The 18,495-nt window shown below is 32.0% G+C and overlaps 1 protein-coding gene across 4 annotated transcripts in view; it reads left to right on the top strand.

Moving 5' to 3' along the window:
* Positions 1-11,640, top strand: part of USP9X (ubiquitin specific peptidase 9 X-linked) — a 249,024-nt gene extending 237,384 nt beyond the window's left edge. For 2 of the 4 annotated variants that reach the window (XM_051985022.1, XM_051985020.1), the window contains exons 39-45: positions 489-674; positions 1,528-1,748; positions 1,890-1,978; positions 5,067-5,223; positions 6,200-6,421; positions 7,305-7,400; positions 10,004-11,640. In XM_051985022.1, coding sequence (XP_051840982.1) covers positions 489-674; positions 1,528-1,748; positions 1,890-1,978; positions 5,067-5,223; positions 6,200-6,421; positions 7,305-7,400; positions 10,004-10,138 — 1,106 coding nt within the window. In that variant the 3' untranslated portion in view covers positions 10,139-11,640. The remainder of the gene's footprint in view (positions 1-488; positions 675-1,527; positions 1,749-1,889; positions 1,979-5,066; positions 5,224-6,199; positions 6,422-7,304; positions 7,401-10,003) is intronic. The other 2 variants (XM_051985023.1, XM_051985021.1) reach the window with 1 other exon arrangement.
* Positions 11,641-18,495: the final 6,855 nt, after the last annotated feature.

Raw genomic sequence — 18,495 nt, 5'->3', positions numbered from 1 at the left:
TTATATAAAATATTTTGACTTCTATTTACCTCACAGGATTTCTATTGAGTGTCCATTAAGGTGATATCATCTTTAGAGGAATAACTTAGTATGTTTGAAGAGGCTAAGGAATGGACCTGGGCATCTAGGTATTGCAGTAAATAAAGTACCAGGTATGGAGTCAGGAAGGCTCATGTTCCTGAGTTCAAATCTGGCCTCAGATATTTACTAGCTATGGGACTCTGGGAAAACTCCTTAACCCTGTTTGCCTCAGTTTTCTTATCCAGAGCAGGCAATGGCAAACCACTCGAATAGCTTGCCACAAAAACCCCAGATGAGGTTGTGAAGAGATGGATATGATTGAAACAACTAAACAACAACAAAGAAATGGACTTAGATCATAAAAATTACAGCCAGGTCCTTTTAAGTAATTATTTTTCTTGTAACTCAAGCTTATCCCTCCTGATTCTCTCAATTCATCTTTTATATGTTTTCTTCTTACTCTATAGGTATGGCAGAAAAAACACAGCTTTTGAAACTGAATGTGCCTGCCACATTTATGCTTGTTGCTCTGGATGAAGGACCAGGTCCACCCATCAAATATCAGTATGCCGAGCTAGGCAAATTATATACTGTAGTGTCACAGCTGATCCGTTGTTGCAATGTATCGTCCCGGATGCAGTCTTCAATCAATGGTAAATTGCAACATTCTCAAACATTATTTTAAATGCTAGTTTCCTTAGTAACCATTCAGTAAGTAAATGCTTCAAAAGACTTGTGACTGCTTTTTTGTGACTATTCCTACCACAAATTCAGATTGGAACTATTTGGTAACTCAAAAAAGACAGTTTCATGAATTATTGTCACACAAAAGTAGGCGATAGATATATCTCAATAAAACTGGTTTGAAGACCCTCTACTATTTAGATTATGTTCAAAAAGTAGGGTCAGAAAGCATACTTTGGTATATTTGTAGGTTTTGTTTTGCTTTGTTTTTTCTTAGATTTGAAACTTTTAAAAGGATTCAAAAGAGCTCTTTATTTTTCTGAAGTTGACAGTTTGATTACCAGGTGGTTGGTTTGGGAATTGAACTGAAATAATTTTATTTATCAACAATCAAGCATTGTCAATTCTTCAGGTTGACACTTAGATTATTACCAAATAAAATAAATTAAATACATGAAATACATGTTATAAATATTGGTTTTGGTTGATCTAAAATCAATGAGTGATATTACTTTTCCATAATCCTGGCAGTCTTACCAAGTAAATCTTTTAACTTGTGCCCCACCTTAACTGTGTTCTAGTTTCCAACGTACAGCCAAAAATAATTATTCATATTCTTGGAAAGGAGCCATATCAACTCAACAATTTTAATAAATATTGCCTTTCCTACAATAGGGATAGGCCCTGGGATAGTGATTTAAGTTCTGCTTTTTTTTTTTTTTTTTGTCCTGAAGTAAGTGGTTTAAGTTTATTGATAGCTTTGTTGTTCTGTCACAGTGGAGAAAATGGTCAGTTTTTCATCCGTTAACAACTCTATTCTAGGTAATCCCCCTCTTTCCAACCCCTATGGTGATCCTAATTTATCTCAACCTATAATGGCACTTCAGCAGAATGTGGCAGATATTTTGTTTGTGAGAACAAGTTATGTGAAGAAAATTATTGAAGACTGCAGTAACTCAGAAGAAACCATCAAATTGCTTCGTTTTTGCTGTTGGGAGAATCCTCAGTTCTCTTCTACAGTCCTCAGTGAACTACTTTGGCAGGTTAAAGAAAATAAAACTTTTATATATACATTTACACACATACACACACACACACACACACACACACATACACGCGTATCATCTAATTGATTTTACTGTTTGTTAAGCTGAAAAAATCACATCATCTTATTTTGTTTTAAGGTTGCCTATTCATATACCTATGAACTCCGACCTTATTTGGATCTCCTTTTACAAATCTTATTAATTGAGGATTCCTGGCAGACACACAGGTTTGTTCTTATCTTTCTCTCTGCCATTGATAGTAATAAAACTCCAGTTTTCAAGAAAGGCATGGCCCAAATCATTTTCTGTTAATGAACAAATTTCCAATTTTTGCCTTAAAATTTTTTCTCGAATGTTAAAAATGTTTAATGATAAGATAAGGAACAGGGATAGTGAAGAATCAGAAAAGGCATCAAGATACATTAAGAATACCATGAGATTTTGTCAGTGTTACATTATATCAGTCTTGAATTTAATCATTTCATTACCCACATAATAAATTACCTTAAAAATATATCATTTTGATATATGAATAACTAGTTGTTTGGTTCTATAAGTTGTTATAGTAGAGTACACAAAATACTTCTCTTGATCATAAATTCTTAAATTCTTCTTCATAGACTTAAAAATTTTGAGTTGATAATGAACAGGTGTCAATCTAAAATTGGCATTTGCAGTAAAATTTAGGATTCTGAGAAGTATTTAAAGAATCCTACAATCAATCATGTAGCACACTGAAGAATTTTCCCAATTCTTCCATGTTCCATTTTCTTACTTTTCATAGGAACCTACTGTGTTGCAAAATGTGAATCCATTTGTAATAAATCTATTGTGATATTTTATGATACTGTATAATATTTAATTTATTTTAGAAGATAGTTTTGAGTATAATAGGATTAGCCTCTTGATAATCCAACAGAAAAGGCTGAACTTTTTTTTATCAAATTTGATTAGTCCTTCTGAAAATTAAATACAGAAAAATAAGAAAAATGAACACTACTTAATTATAATGAACAGGCTTGGCTCTGGTGAAAAGTTAGAAAATGCCTCCTTTATTGTAAGGATGGGAGCCTATGCATGTGAAAACACTGCATATGCTATCAGAGTTAGACCAAGTGTTGGTTACTTTGGTTACACTACTTTTCTTTCTTTTTTAAAAAAAAATCTTTGTTTAAAGGAATGGGCTTTTTGGGTAAAATAAAGGGAGAGACATAATTGGAAACAAATATAACAGGATCACTCAAAATAAGATTTTTAGAAAATTAAATGTTGAAAGATAATAAAATGAACTGCAGTGTTTTGAAAGCCATCCATTGATATTAAGTATTAGCCTTATGCTAATAAGTGCCTGGTGATTATGTGTATAATCAGGGGCAAAATTGTATTAAAATTTTTATAGTAAATATCACAAAGAATATCAGCAAAGCACCCAATGTAAGCTATTTACTGAATGCTTTTATATTCTTACGAGCTACTGATGATACTTAAGAATATTTTTCTTACCGTATTATAGCTCTTAGCTATATATGTATTTGTAATAAGATTAAGTATGTAAGTACACTCCTAGATTACATTTACTTTCTTTGACAAATTATTTTTAATGACTAAAATAAGAAAATATATGATATATCTTCAGTGACAGTGATAAATATGTGCTTGCCTGAATTCAAGACATTTATGTTTATCAGCCTTATAATTTCAAAAAGGTCATATTATTAGAATGTGATGATAGCATAAATAAAGTACATTGTTGCTGTAAAAGAAATTAAGAATTCTAAACAAAATATACTCCTTTGGTAAAATGCTGAACTGAACTGAAAAGTTAATCACTGACAGATAGGCCATGGTTTTGGTTTGAATGCAGAAGTGCATTCTTTTGCACTTTTGTCCATTCTGCTGATGGATCAGTATATATAAACCTAATTATCTTCTAATTTTAAAACTAAGTAGAATCTATCTGATTTATTGACCTGGATTTATTTGGCAACCTGCTTTTAAACACCTGAATATAAAATCTTAACATTGTGCTTTTGGATATTACTAAAGAAATAACCCCTATAGTCCAATTTACGTGATGTACGTATATTTTTATCATAAGTGCATGTGAACACGCTTAACAAGTACAATGTCAATGTAGTATAAGGATGTTATGAACAAATTTATGCCAGAGAATGGTTTGGTGAAAATGTTATTTGCGTTACATATAGCATAATATAGGGCAGGGTAAATTGAGATGTGCAGGTCAAAGTCAAGAAAATGAAAAAAGTGTAGTTAGGATTTAGTGGAGAGATGATTAAACCAGTTTTAATTTATTAATTTAATATCTTTGTATCCTCGTTTGGGGCTGACATCAATATCAGTACTCTCTATAGCAGTGCAGATCACATGTCCATGATCACGTCATCCTATTTTATTTATGTTGGATCTTTTCCATGTCATCACATAAATTCTTCCTGCATTTTTTACATCAAGTGCTGGAGAACTTCTTTAGGTCTTTTTACAGTTCTTTAGATGCATCAATGGCAAAACAATGTGAATGGAAAGAGCTTTTAAAAAAAATACTAAATTGGAGGCTGTAGAATTATAAATGTCTAAACTTAATGAAGAAGAAAAAATGAGAAAGTACATTCTCTCCCTTCTTTGCCAAGTTAGGAGGGAGAGCGAAAATTATATGTACAATCAGCTTCAGTAGTTGGTTTATTTTGCTGAAAAATTTTTGCTGTTTTTCCTGAGTTAGCTAGCATTTATTAAGCAACTATTGTTTCAGGTACTGTTCAAAGTACTAAAGATTCAAAAAGAATTAAGTTTAAAAGAAAGAGAACCTGCTCTCTAGAACCTGCTCTCTAGAAGCTCTAGACAACATAGAGACAAATATTTACAAATAGGACTAGGTATGAGAAACGATAAAATGCTCCAAGTAGGAGATGGAGTATAATGTATGAGGAACATCAAGGAAGCTTATTTTATTTATATAAGGGACAGATCCCTAGGATAGTCAAGGAGGAAGGGATACATTCCAAAATGAAGGTAAATATGAAAACAAAACATGTCAAATAAGTAACTTAGGCCAGGGGTAAGTGCATCTCTTGGACTGTCTCTCTCTTTTTTGGTCTTTTAAACTCTACTTATATGATCAATCCATCTCCTTTTCTGAGTGATACTTTATCCTGCTCTCTGCAAACAAATCATTGTAAGTATGTTCCATTTCACCCGCAAAGTAATTTGGATACCTCTTTAAATTTTTTCATGCACTTGATTGATATGTTTATTTCTTTTATGAGTTTGAGACTTGTATTCTTGTTTTTTTCTTTTCAGAATTCATAATGCACTTAAAGGAATACCAGATGATCGGGATGGGCTGTTTGATACAATTCAGCGCTCTAAAAATCATTATCAGAAAAGAGCTTATCAGTGTATAAAATGTATGGTAGCTCTCTTTAGTAATTGTCCTGTAGCCTACCAAATCTTACAGGTGAGAACTTTCTACTGTTCTCAGTATTTGTGGCTCCTAGCTTCTCAGTATGTTGTTTGGCTTTTTGTTTTTGGTTTTGGTTTTATCAACTCAGTCACAACTGGAAAAATGCTAAGAAATCAGTCCTTTATGTGATTAGGTTGAATTTGAAACTTCTGTTGTTCACCACTGACTTTCAAAATGATCTTAAGGTTGTAAAGAAAGATGACCTTGACTAAAACACAATTCATTTAAGATCTGTTCCTGGTTTTCTTATATATACAAGTTGATTGGTGAAAATTAGGCATGATATGTATCATTTGAAGAAAAGTCATGAAGGGAATGAATGCTGTATTTAATTTTTTTGCCCTTTTTGCAGGTTGGTCTGGACAAAAATAATACATACACATACACACACAGAATGCCTCATGTTAGTCAGTTAATCAGGCATTTGAAATAGCCAAAACATTTTTTCTCTTAAATTTTAAGCAATAAAGTTGATTTTTTCAAGAACATCTGCATTTGGAAAATTTAGAAAGTCATGGTTCAACCCATTCTCTTTATCAGAGATAAAATGCAACTTTGGCATTGTTGAAAAAATGGTTCAGATGAAAATAAAAAGAAGTAGAAAAATCTTTATATTTATTTTTAGTAGATTTTAAGTAGTCAAAAATGAAGTCTAACTGTAATTTTCTAAATAAGTGGTAAATAGTAGGAAGAGAGAAAGTTTTGATAAAAATGTTACTTGCTCTTATAAAGATTGCTTTCTAGTACTTAACAGTTATTTTTTTTTATATACCAAACCTTTCTTCATTTATAATGAAGCTTAAATTCTGAATTGATTGAATTCCTAAAACCCTATGGTGCTACTATTTAGATAGTCATTGGGAAAAAAAAGGATCTTATAATCTTTTAAATCTGTACTATATCATTTAAAAGATTTCATTTTCATTTCAAAGAATTGTTTTTCAAAATATGTGTCTGATTTATTTTGAAGAGTAATGGAGATCTGAAAAGAAAGTGGACCTGGGCAGTGGAGTGGCTTGGAGATGAACTTGAACGGCGACCATATACTGGCAATCCTCAGTATACATACAACAACTGGTCTCCTCCAGTCCAGAGCAATGAAACATCAAATGGTTACTTTTTGGAGAGATCACATAGTGCTCGGATGACCCTTGCAAAAGCTTGTGAACTCTGTCCAGAGGAGGTAAAAAAGGTTAAAATTGCATTTTTCAACAAATAGAAGGAGGGGTGGGGGAGTTGGAGGGGAGAATCAAGAATTTTTTGTCATACTATGAAACAAATTTGTGAGAAATTGAGTTTTTAAATGTACTTCATATGTGCCTTTCTTATACAAAAACTACTAGAATCCTTAGAAAACAAACAAAAATTAGTAAATAAAAATCATTATTTATTTTAGACTTTAAATTCAGGTAGTTCTACTATAATTTAGCATATATGTTCCCAAAAAGCACTCTGCTATTCAGAGTCTCTCAGGGTAAAAAAATAATAATAATAATTAAAAAATAATATTTTTTTTTTAAAGACCTTATGGAAGAAATGGGGCTAGGGATACAAAACTCAAAATGTTAGCAATGAAAAAAAAAAAAAAGATGGTAACCTAGTAAAACCCTCAGTCACAGTTTTATACAATTTAAAATTATTAAGAAAAATAAAAATACTACAACAAATTGGTCTCATGTTTGACCTTGAGCTGCTACCGGACCCACTCTGAGCATATTGAGCAGACAGGTGAGCAGCAAACTCAGTACCACCAGGAGGCTATCTCAGAAAAGAGTAGGGGTGAAGGAGACCACCCCTTCTCTTCTACTCACAAGTTCTTTTATTCTCCAGAAGATACACAATAAATATGATACTTCATCTTGACAAAAATGCTTATGGAAATAGGAGACAAGAATTAATTACATTAAGCTCAAAATGGTCCCTACTATATCAATTGTGTTGGAACACATTTCTGTTTTCAAAGCATTCTATAACAGAACTAACTGTAGTCAAAAATTAAGCTTAACCATGAAGTAAAAAATTTGAATTTGCCTAGAAAATCAAGTTCTACTTCTTTTTAAATGTGTGCACCTTAGGAACCAGATGACCAAGATGCCCCAGATGAACATGAATCATCTCCACCAGAAGACGCCCCATTATATCCCCATTCACCTGGATCTCAATATCAGCAGGTAAATAAGAATTTGCTTTTGCTTTTTTTCTCAAAAACCATGAAGTGTTCATTTCCAGAATGACTGAATCTGTTCTAATTCTGTTGATATAAGGTGTAACTGTAAAGTAAAGTAACAGGGACGTTTTTCAGCTCTCAGCCAACAGTACTTTCCAGGTTGGCCAGTTAGTCTTGTACCTAGTGGCTGTGAATAGAAGTGTATGTTGTTTCATGTCAACATATACAGAAGTAACTGTTACTTAGAGCAAAGACTATCCCTTGTTTTGTGATGTGCAAATGAAATATTTTTCACTGCTAAAAGGAACAGTATAGGGATGAAGGAATTGTCAAAAGCAAAGGGCATGGGTCTTCATGAAATATATTTAAATGTTCTTGGTGCATGAAGGTCATCCAGCCATGATTATTGTTTAGAGGTTACTTGGTCAGATATATTGTAAGAATTATAATGTATTTAAGTATCAAATAAACAAATGGACTCATTCTGATAGGAAGCATGGACATAAAAGAGCTTCAATGAAGATTTTGTAATAAAGCTTGATTTGATGAGCAAAAACAACATCGTAGATATTTCTTCTGACCTATTAAGGGAGAACAAATATAATTTTATTGCTATATGGATCTCCCTGCTGAAGAAACTTTCTGCTAATGCAAGTTGACATTCAGGCCTTTTCTGGACCTTGTAGTCTTAGTTGATGATAAGCTAAGAGGTTAAGTAACCAGCCCCAGGTCACACAGGTAGTCTATCAGAGGCAATATTTGAACTCAGGGCTTTCTGGCTTCAAGGCCAGCTATCTGTCCACTATGCCACATTGGGAAGCTTGAGAGAAATGTATTGAGGAAGACAATAATTAGTGATAAAATTTATGATCAGAGAAATAAAAAATAAAAGTCTACATAGAAAATATCCACATTTATGAGACCTAAAAGAGAGTATGTATGTATGTGTGTGTGTATATATATTTTAAATTGAAAACAAATGGATTCCACGTTGTCAAGTTTCTTAATCTACACTTTAAAAATTCGGCTCATTTCCAAATTCTGAATCATCCCTATACTGGGCAAAAGGATCTAAAAGCCCTAGTTCAGAAAGATAGTATTGTTTCTTATTGCACTTTGACTACAAGTCTCTTAAGGGAAATACCAGTAGATTTCATCCCCTCCTTATACCCATTAACTAATTCTGACTTTTCCCAAAGCTAATACAAATCACTTTCCTGGATCTAGACCCACAGAGACTTTTAGGTCTAAAAGGCATCCTGGGAGTTCACCTAGTCTAATCTCTTCATTTTACAAATTAGAAAGTTGAAACTTAAATTAAATGACTACTTCTAATCACATATTCTCATAGTAAAGCAAGCAAGCCTTGAATTCAGGTAAGCTGACTCCCCCCATATATGCTTTGTACCATATTATCGTGTCTTCCTTATCACTACTTGAATAGAAGTTGTAAATAAGCTTAAATTTTGATTATACTCCTCCTCCCTCCCCCCCCAAAAAAAAAACCCAGCAACAACCACCAAAAAACTTCCAAAACTCCAAGCTCCACAATCATCTTACTTCTCCTCATTTATTATATAGTCTGTTCACCTTTTAAAAGACAATTAAAATACCTCTTTTTTGGATGAGTGAATCAACTATTTCCATATTATACTGATTAATTGGCAAACAATGTTAGAACACATTAGAGATTACTTTTATTATCTGACAATCTTAACCATTGCTTGTTATAATTGATATTTTCTGAGTAATTCATTTAAAACTTATATAAGTATAATAAATTACTCACTATGCTTGCTTTAACAAAATCATATCCTCATGTTTTTAAAGTTAGGGTCTGTGATCTCTCTCTTGTAAGCAGATAGTTTATGATTTTATACTTATGAGACTTGAAAATATATTGTGAGTTAAATCTCTTAAGCCTAATTAATTTTACCAGGATTTTAATTTGACCCTTTCTAAATTTAGTGGATTTCAAAGAAATCAGGATTCTTCTTTTCCCTAATTTGAAATCATTTTATAATCTTTCATCTGTTAACTTAATTTCTTCTCCCATCCAACCCTGTTTTCCTTCATCTTGCATTCTTCCCCGATGCTCTAAGCAGAGCAATTGATGAGTGATGTCAGAGTCTTACATGCTTTGGCCTTTCCTGTAATTATAAAGCCACATTTTATCACAGACTCACAGATCAATCTATTATGCATATAAGATTTTTTTCCCCCTCATAGCAAGAGTTCATTTTCCTGCTTAGAACATACGATTCTTATTTTCCTAACATTACAGTAATAGCTTAATAATGCTAAAATGATCATTATTGTAGATCATTATTTCTTTTTATAGTATTTATTCCAACTTTGTTGTATTATACTTTCCTTGGCTCTTTTTTTTTTCATGAACTAACACAGTAGACTTGAGTATTTGGATTCACTATGACTTTGTGGTTTCATTCTTTTTTACTTTCAGCATAAGTGTGCCTAAAAGGTGAGTTGTAGAGCTTAGATGAAAAATGTTCTCATTGAGATGTCATAAAATGTTTACAATTTTAAATGTTTTGAAATTTGTTTTAATGTGTATAAAGTTCAATATGCATATCTCTTTTTCTCTAGAATAACCATGTGCATGGACAGCCATATACAGGCCCAGCAGCACATCACATGAACAACCCTCAGAGAACTGGCCAACGAGCACAAGAAAATTATGAAGGCAATGAAGAAGTTTCCCCACCTCAAACAAAAGATTAGTGAAATGCACATAACTAACTGGTTCCATCAAGACTGTGCACCCAGGCCTTACAGTCCAACCTTTTTCTGTGTCTGGCTAATATTTAAAACTAGGAAAAAAAAAAACTATTCCTAATCAACATGGAGTGGAGAGTCTATTCACTGTCTTATCTGCAGAAAATTGCTGTCAATATATAACCCGCCTGCAGTGGAAAGTGTATAGTGTTTTGTAATAAATGGCCTGATGCTAATGTGTAAATGGCAAAGGTGTATATAGTATATTAATGTTTGACTGTTAATTCTTAAGCAAGAAACATTTTTTTTGTCTTGAAACTCACAGATCTACGAAAACAGAAAAAAAAATTTCTTGATCTATCCGCTGCACTCTGCAACTGATGTTGCCTGCCTCATGGCAGTTGGATCAACTCCTTTACAGAAAAAAACAAAAAAACAAAACAAAAAAAAGAGCCCATACATGTCAGCCACACCAATAGTTTCATGTTAATTCTTTGCCACTGGAGTCGATTTTACTATGAGCAACGTAATGGCTGGTAACCTTTTAATTATTTGGTTGATGTGGAAAATTGGTGATGTAACATTGTTTCTAGATCTCTTTTTCATTGCCTTTTTCATTCTGGTATTAGGTTAATCACTTTGAAGCTATAGTTATGCTGTAACATTTAGCATGGCTTCACACCAAGTTAGTGTAGCCAATGAGGAAAAAAATACCATAATGACAGCAGTTGTCCCAAAGAGACAGCTGGATTGCTCAGAACTTTTCTTCTTACACCTAGAATATAAAAATATTAAAATGGGGGGGGGGAGAGAAATGTGACAAACAGGTGGTTTTCAGTTGCACATAAGTTCCTCACATCTAATGTTTAACAGTTTATCTCTGGGTGGGATAAAGAACACTTAGGTTTCAGTAATAGGAATTTAAGAGATTTAAAACAAATATGCAAAAATTTGCTATGCCAGGATGCCTGGAGCATAATAGACTGTATTTGGTGTGCTTGTTTTGTTTCTTTGGTAGAGCTTAATAGATAAATCTTCTAACACTTTCCTTTTGCTGGATCCCAGTGAAGTGGAAGTCAAAATCACACAGTACTTGGGAGTACCACTACACCAAGTTAACTTGCTGGTTTTCTGCTCATTCACAATTCTACTTGAAAACAAGAATTGTCTTAGCTCTTTTTCCATTATAAAAGAAATCTTAAACGTTAGAAGCGGGGTTTGATTATAAAAGAAACTACTGGTTAGTCAAATACAATTCTGAGGTATCGCGATTCCAGAATAAACTATTTGTTTAAAGATTCCAAGAAACTCATCAGTAAATACTGTATTTAACAGAGAATTGGTAACTTGAATGTGTGTAATTTTTTTTTTTTTTTTGGAACTTGTCTAAGAACCAAATACCCCTGCAAAACAGATACAGCCCACCCTATACTATTTAAATATTTTGCTGTTTTATTTTATAGAAATTATTTTGCTGAATTCACAAATAGAATTTGATTTAAGAAGAACTTTTTGTCCTGTGGTGTGTGTTTTGGGTTGGGTTTTTTTTGGTGTTTTTTTTTTTTTGTTGTTGTTGTTGTTTTTTTGTTTTTGGAGGACTGCACATTAAAATTGAATTCTGTGCATGGCATGCCAAAGCATGACACTGAATTCAGGAATTTCAGTCACAGTAAGATTTTGTGCACAGAAAAAAATTGGCCTTTTACTAAGGATAAAAGAAACAATTAGGACTTTGACACTGTAAAGTTTCCTAATGTGATCAATCTTGTACTTTTTGTATGTTTTTATATATACATATATATTTAATGAGCACAAGCTTGGTGGTGTTTTTTACAGTTCAATTAATAGGAAAAACTGTCAGACTATAGTTTGAACTGAACAAAGCAGAAATATAATTGCATTCTTTTTTGATTAAAAGGGAGGGTGTTCAGAAAAAAAATGGAGGGAGGGCTTATCTTCCAGTAATCTATATAATCAGTCTATGCTTCTAGGTTTTCTTTAGTATTAGGAAATTTTAACAACAGATTATATTTTTACTTTTAAATTATAGTATTAAAGCCTGAACTTACAAACTTGAAAGTTGTACACAGTGTTTGAGATTCAAATTGATAGATTTAATTCAAGTTAAGAACTTGCTCAATAATGAGCAAAAACACTTCAGCTTTATTTGGACCAGTTACTATTGTTAAACACACCATCTGATAGGTGATTTTTGTATTTCTTGCTCTTTAGGAAAAATGTGTAATATGTTTAATTTAATTTTAAATGTAGTGGCTGTTTAGACATGGAAAACCTGTGATGTTTTTAAGGCTGTGAATTTTTCTCCCTAATGGGAGATCCTGACTTTAGATTGCGTTGAATTTTCAAGCCTCTTTGTTTCAGGTGAGGGCTTGTGAACTTTTTTTTGTGTTCTTCCATTTTGAAGAACACAGGTCTGTGTCATTACCAGTAATGAGGAAAACTGAATTAAGAGAGAATTGCTCTCTTTGGTCTGTGCACAGTATTTTTTACATTTGATTTTTAAATAAGCATTAGTGTACAACTGGAAAATTTAACATGCATGTTATTGTCAGAGCAGTGTAGTGATTTTTGAAATTTTTTTTAATATAAATGGCACATTTTAAATTATAAGTCCTCAAAGTGCCTAAAGGTTATTTAATTTTCCTTCAACTGATTTTTTTGAGAGATATATAGATTTATGTGTGCATATGCGTATATACACGTAACATACATGTATATACATATATAGACACATACATATGAATATATATTCTATTTAAAAGGTTCGTTGAGGAATCTCTAGTCTTCCAATTTAGAAAGATTAAAAAGCAATGTACTGAATGGCAAAAATATTTCTCTACCATAGTAACATTTGTTCAGCATTTCCAGTTTAATGAAGCTGAGTTAAACTAGGACTTCATCTCCATTGGACCCAAGTGTTTCAGTGTACAACTTGATAAGCTACATTGCTGCTGTTATTAAGATATTTGATAAAACCAGATTTTCACAGAGGCTGGTATAAACTAAAATAAGAGTATCATAGCAATTCAACTTAACTGTGTTTCTTGGTTTTGTTTTTGGCTTTCACTGATTTCTATCTCAATCATAATTGATTTTTCCAACTCAGTGTTTTTGGGCAGTTATGTATGCACAACAACTAGAATTATTAAACTGTTTTATATATTTTTCCTTTGTTACAACTTTTTCAGTTGATTATAAAAATTAAGTTGTATTGTAAAATGTTTGGTCCTAATACTGGTCAATAGACTATAAATTAAGAGCCCTTTGACTTTTACAAACTTAATTACTATGAGGATTCATCATGGCATCAGAAGTAACCCTAGGTTCTTGAATGGTATCCCTTTTAGAAGGTTTGATTTTTATATATACACATATGTGTGTATATATAATAGCCAAACCTGATTCAGAGACTTTTTACCAAGTTGTCTACATGACAATGAATTTTTCAGCTATAATAATTCAGAATTTCCTACCAAGTCAAAGAGGATTTGAGATCTGTGTCAGTGAAAGGAATGTCCACAGTAACAAAATCACAGATTCTTTAAGTACTAATTTATTATTTATAAATTAAAGAAATAGTGAAAAATTGTTCAGATTATAAAAATAGTTTTCTTCCCTCAATTTAGAATTTTATATTTGTAGCACTTATATTGGTCCCATAAATTTGCTTTACATTAATTGGATTCTGTTTTAATTTGTCTTTTTGATATGCAAAGAGGAAGCCCTTTGGATTGTATTCACCCAGTTTCTTCCCTTCTAACCCTATACTACCAAGAAATTAAAACCAAAGATCTCTATATTATTCCCTTTCTGTTTTGGACTAGTTATGCTATACTTATTTAAATTGTTATTAGCACTATGAAAATGGATGTCTAGATGCAGAAAGATTGGAACATTAGCTAAAACATGAACTATACAGATATTAAAATTGAGATATTTTGCTTTTTATAAATTCACTGATAATTATCATTCTGCATTGATACATCAGTTTGCCAAGTAAATACACACTCAAGGAATCAAAATTATATAAAAAAATAATGAATTTAATTTAAAATAGAGTTTAACTAAAAATTCTTTTCAACCCTTTACAAGCTGACTTCTAAACTTTAATGGCTATTGTCCAAATTCTATTAACAAGCATAATTTTCATACAGAAATCATAGTCACACCCCTCACATTTATCAAAACATGCAGTCTTATAAAAAAAAGAAGTTCATGATTGCATGCTGTGATGCAACAGATTTGTCAAAGAATTCAATTTCTAAACTCTTTTATAAGCATATCTTAAAATAAAATAAGCCTAACAAAGCCTGCATTGTAATGAAATAGGTATATTGGAAAAGTTGTTTTAGTCTGCCTAACATGAATTATAGAGAATGAAAAGAATTTTGGAAAAGGATCCAAACATATGATTTCATCAGCATAGAGAGCTCCATGGTAAGGAAACAAACACAAGCTGCAATTTAAGTTTCAAAGTTCTGGATTTACTGAGAAGGTTTTGTGGTCTACCCATGTTTGCAAATCTAGTAAGTATATTAAAGGCCAGTAAATATGAAGCCAAATAGGATACAGTCTATTAAAGGCAAATCTTGATCCCAGATATTCCGTATTCTGTGACTTGCCCATTTTTCACTATCATGCTGGCTCAAACAATTTATCCAAAAGGTAAGAATGAATGTAATACTTCTATGCCCTTGTAAATACTGTCAAATATTTAAGTCAAAAAAAGTAGGTCCTTTCAAAGCCACAACTGTTAAAGATATGCATTATACTTTTTGTGTTAATGGTGCACTGTGTAAGTGCTAATATTCTCAGAATCATTGAATTCTGCCACTAAAAGGGCCCTAGAAACAACAATCTACTTAAGATTCCTTATTCCAACTTTCTAATTAATGCCTATTTGTAGACATTAGAACTTTTCAATGCCTTTAAGATTTTTCCTCATCCTGATGGTTTTTGTGTCAGTATTTAACTGCCATTCCCCACCAGTTTTACTAGGTTCCATTTTGTTGTGTTCAAATGCATTTGGGAGACACTTAGCCAACCCTTCATTTGTTTGAAACTTTAAAGTTTCATTAGAAATATTCTACTGTTCTACCTATCCATTCTTGCCAGGGGAAAGACTGAAGCAATAACAATCTATTTCCTATTTTCTTCCCACTTTATCCTTTTTCACTGCCCCCTCCTCGTCCATCATCACACCCAATATGAATATGCCCAATATGCTCAAAGGGCAACCATCTATTAAGAATTAGAGAAGGAAGATCTTGTTCATGACGTTTTTCATCCAGATTTTCAGTGTGGAAACCTAGATAACTTCTAGCAAAGAGAGTTTTTGTATTTTTTTTTTCTCTTTGCATGGATTCTTTTCAGAATTAAGTTTACTTTATCACTAATATGAGAATAGAAAACTGTTGAAAGTATTCAGGAAGCTTGGTAGCCTTTTTTAAAAATTGATAATTGGTATAGAGGAAATAGTAGTATATCTTGATCCATTTACTCAAGAGCCACTTTGTGCTAAGAATATATACTGTTGACACATCAGTATTAATTGGTGATTCCTATTGGCAGAATTTAAAAATTTTTAGAGGATGCGGAGAAAACAATTCACTCTTAGCATGCTATGTGCTTTTCTAGAAATGAATGTCTCATATTAGACTCAGCCATTTAGAACAATCATTTAAAACATTTTTTTCTTAGAAGCCTTTTGGAGCAATTTATTGAGATAATTTAGCACAAAATTCTTTCAGAAACTTTTAGCAGAGTTTCAAAAGGTTTTTTTTTTTTTTTCTTTTTTGGCAATCTTAACTTGCTTTACTTCAAAGACTAGAACTATAAGTGTGAAAAAGATTTAAAGTTATTTCATCTTTTAACTTCTAGATTAAAATCAATTTGCTGAAGTTAGAATTTTTACTTAAAAATTAAAAACCAAAAAAGTGCACAAATTTAGCAGTAAACTTATGTTTATTATTGCCTTGTCTTTATAATAACCACCAAAGTTCACTAACTGATGCTGGGTTAATATCTGAATACCAAGTGCTATATAAATTAAATATGCATTTCTCACAGAAATTAGTAAGTACTCTATTATACTGGGAAATGAAAATTTAAAACATTGATTTGTGAGGTCTACAGGCCAAAGACTAACTCAGCCATTGAAAAGGGTACCATTGCTCTGCAAGATAAAAAGTAGTAACTCTTTAAGGATATGGTTTTCTTATCCTTGATTTCAGTTCTAAGAAAGTACAGCCCTTCTTTGAAATACATGCAGGATATAAGATATCCAAGATGGAAACAAAACTCCCCTTAGTTTAAAAAGTCCTGTTCATAGAATTTTTGGTCAGGAAAGGCTTAGGATATATTGGATAAATAGAAGCAATCAACCACTGAGCAACATTTTTTAGTTATCTGGTGCCTTTAAGAAATAACAGTTAATGTATAGTCCACATTTAAAACTTTTGAATTAGTCCTGCTATACCAAAGTGTACTGGGCAAATCATGTACTGTGAGAATTAAATTGGTGATTTAAAACAGTCAAATCCAATTGATATATGGAAGCTGATTCAACTGTAGAATTTTTATATTTTTTTAAATGTCAGGTATGAACTGAAAGTGTACAGATATATATTTATTTATTTTGAACCAAAGGAAGACTTAAATGTACTTATTAAGTATTGAATCTGCTACTGTGTACTAAAGTTTAGCATTAGGATTGGTTTGTATGGAGTTTCATTAAAAATAATTGCTCCTAATTTGGGTAGTACTTTAGAAAAATAAAATAAGGGTGTTTTTGTTTTTAAATAGTTATGGGTGTGTAAATTAAGTCTGAAATGCTCAATTTTATTTCTAAAGGGATTATAGCTGTTTTAAAATACATTCATTTTAAAAACTCATCAGGAGTTAATTTGGGCCTTGGTTAAAGAGCAAATGTTGGAGCATTCATGTGGGTTTTGTTGTTAAACATTAAAATACATACCTTTTGCTTTTCCTTAGCTCATTTTTTGGTCTTTATGTAAAAATAATAAGCATATTTGAAAACAGGGCTGTTGTTTTTTAGTTCCAGTGGTTAGTTGCTTGTGGCCAATGCTTGGAGGGATAAAATGGATGATATGGGCTAAACTTTGCCCTGAAGAAGAGAACAGCAGCTGCTCATGATAGTTTGATATATTCTGTACACACTGTAAGTTTTCTTGTTTCAGTTAACTTTAAAAGGAAAATATGTAGCAAGGTCCAAGTGGTTGCTTCCTTAGAGCTTAAAGGAAAAGGCTGGGCTGTGAGAAACAGATGTTTCCATGGAGCCAAAGGAGCCATTGACTATAACTAATAAAGCAATATTGCTTTGTATGTGATTATTCTCCAGTCTAATCCTAAGTATAAATGTTTTCCACATTACAAAAATAAAAGGTTTGTTCATATTAAAACCTACAATGACAATTTTGGTTGAAGATGCTACCTTCCTTTGTAGTTGTCTAAAAAGCATATGAAATAGAAATTATGTTCATCAGTAACTATTTGTATTTTACAAGCAGACAATTCTTCATATTTTATTTTCATTCAAGACTGAGATTAAATGGGACGAATGTGTTGATATCACCTTTTATCAAGTGTTATATAAACTCAAAAAATTTCCCTTTTAAATAAGTTTTTCTGCTTACAAAAAAACTAAAGAATGACATTGACTTCTTCATGAACTCAAGGATAGAGCAATATTGTCGGAGTGGAAAATGACATTAACAAAACTAAACAGTAAAGTCATGTATATAAAAGACATTACTCTGTCCTGTGCTGGAGCTCTTTCAAGAAAGGGTAAACCCTTTTGAGATAAATTAGTTTTTAAGATTTTGTACATCTGAGTTTATCCTACCTGCTATCTTAAATGAATATACTAGTTTAGAGCCAAATAACTAATTTATCCCACCAAGAGGAATTTCACCACCAGGTATATAACAATTAACTGTGGGTACAAATAATATTTGGTGTTTGAGAAGTATGTTGGTAGAAAGTTGAAATCGACATAACTTTTTCAGATGTATACTCTTCTTACTCTCTATGCAGACTAAAGGTGTGGTATTCTACACACAGAGAACACTGAGCTATTTTATTTTTTTCTGCCTGGAGACAAGAATTATTCTATATTGATGTGCTTAAGAGTTCAGTTATTCATGTAAGCACATCTGTCCCAATTTGAAATATTTACAACTGTACTTGTGTTGAGATAGTTTGTCTTGAGGATGTTGAAGTAGACGTTTCCATTTTAAAGGAGATAATCTTATCCAACTGGTATTTTATGATTAAGCATAAAAATTGTTGAAAAGGCAATAATTTATTTAAATCATTTTGTC

The sequence above is a fragment of the Antechinus flavipes genome, chromosome 3 (genome assembly GCF_016432865.1).
Source record: "Antechinus flavipes isolate AdamAnt ecotype Samford, QLD, Australia chromosome 3, AdamAnt_v2, whole genome shotgun sequence".
In the NCBI taxonomy this organism is placed as follows: Eukaryota; Metazoa; Chordata; class Mammalia; order Dasyuromorphia; family Dasyuridae; genus Antechinus; species Antechinus flavipes.
The sequence above is the reverse complement of the archived record's forward strand: the minus strand, read 5'-3'. Positions and strand labels throughout refer to the sequence as shown.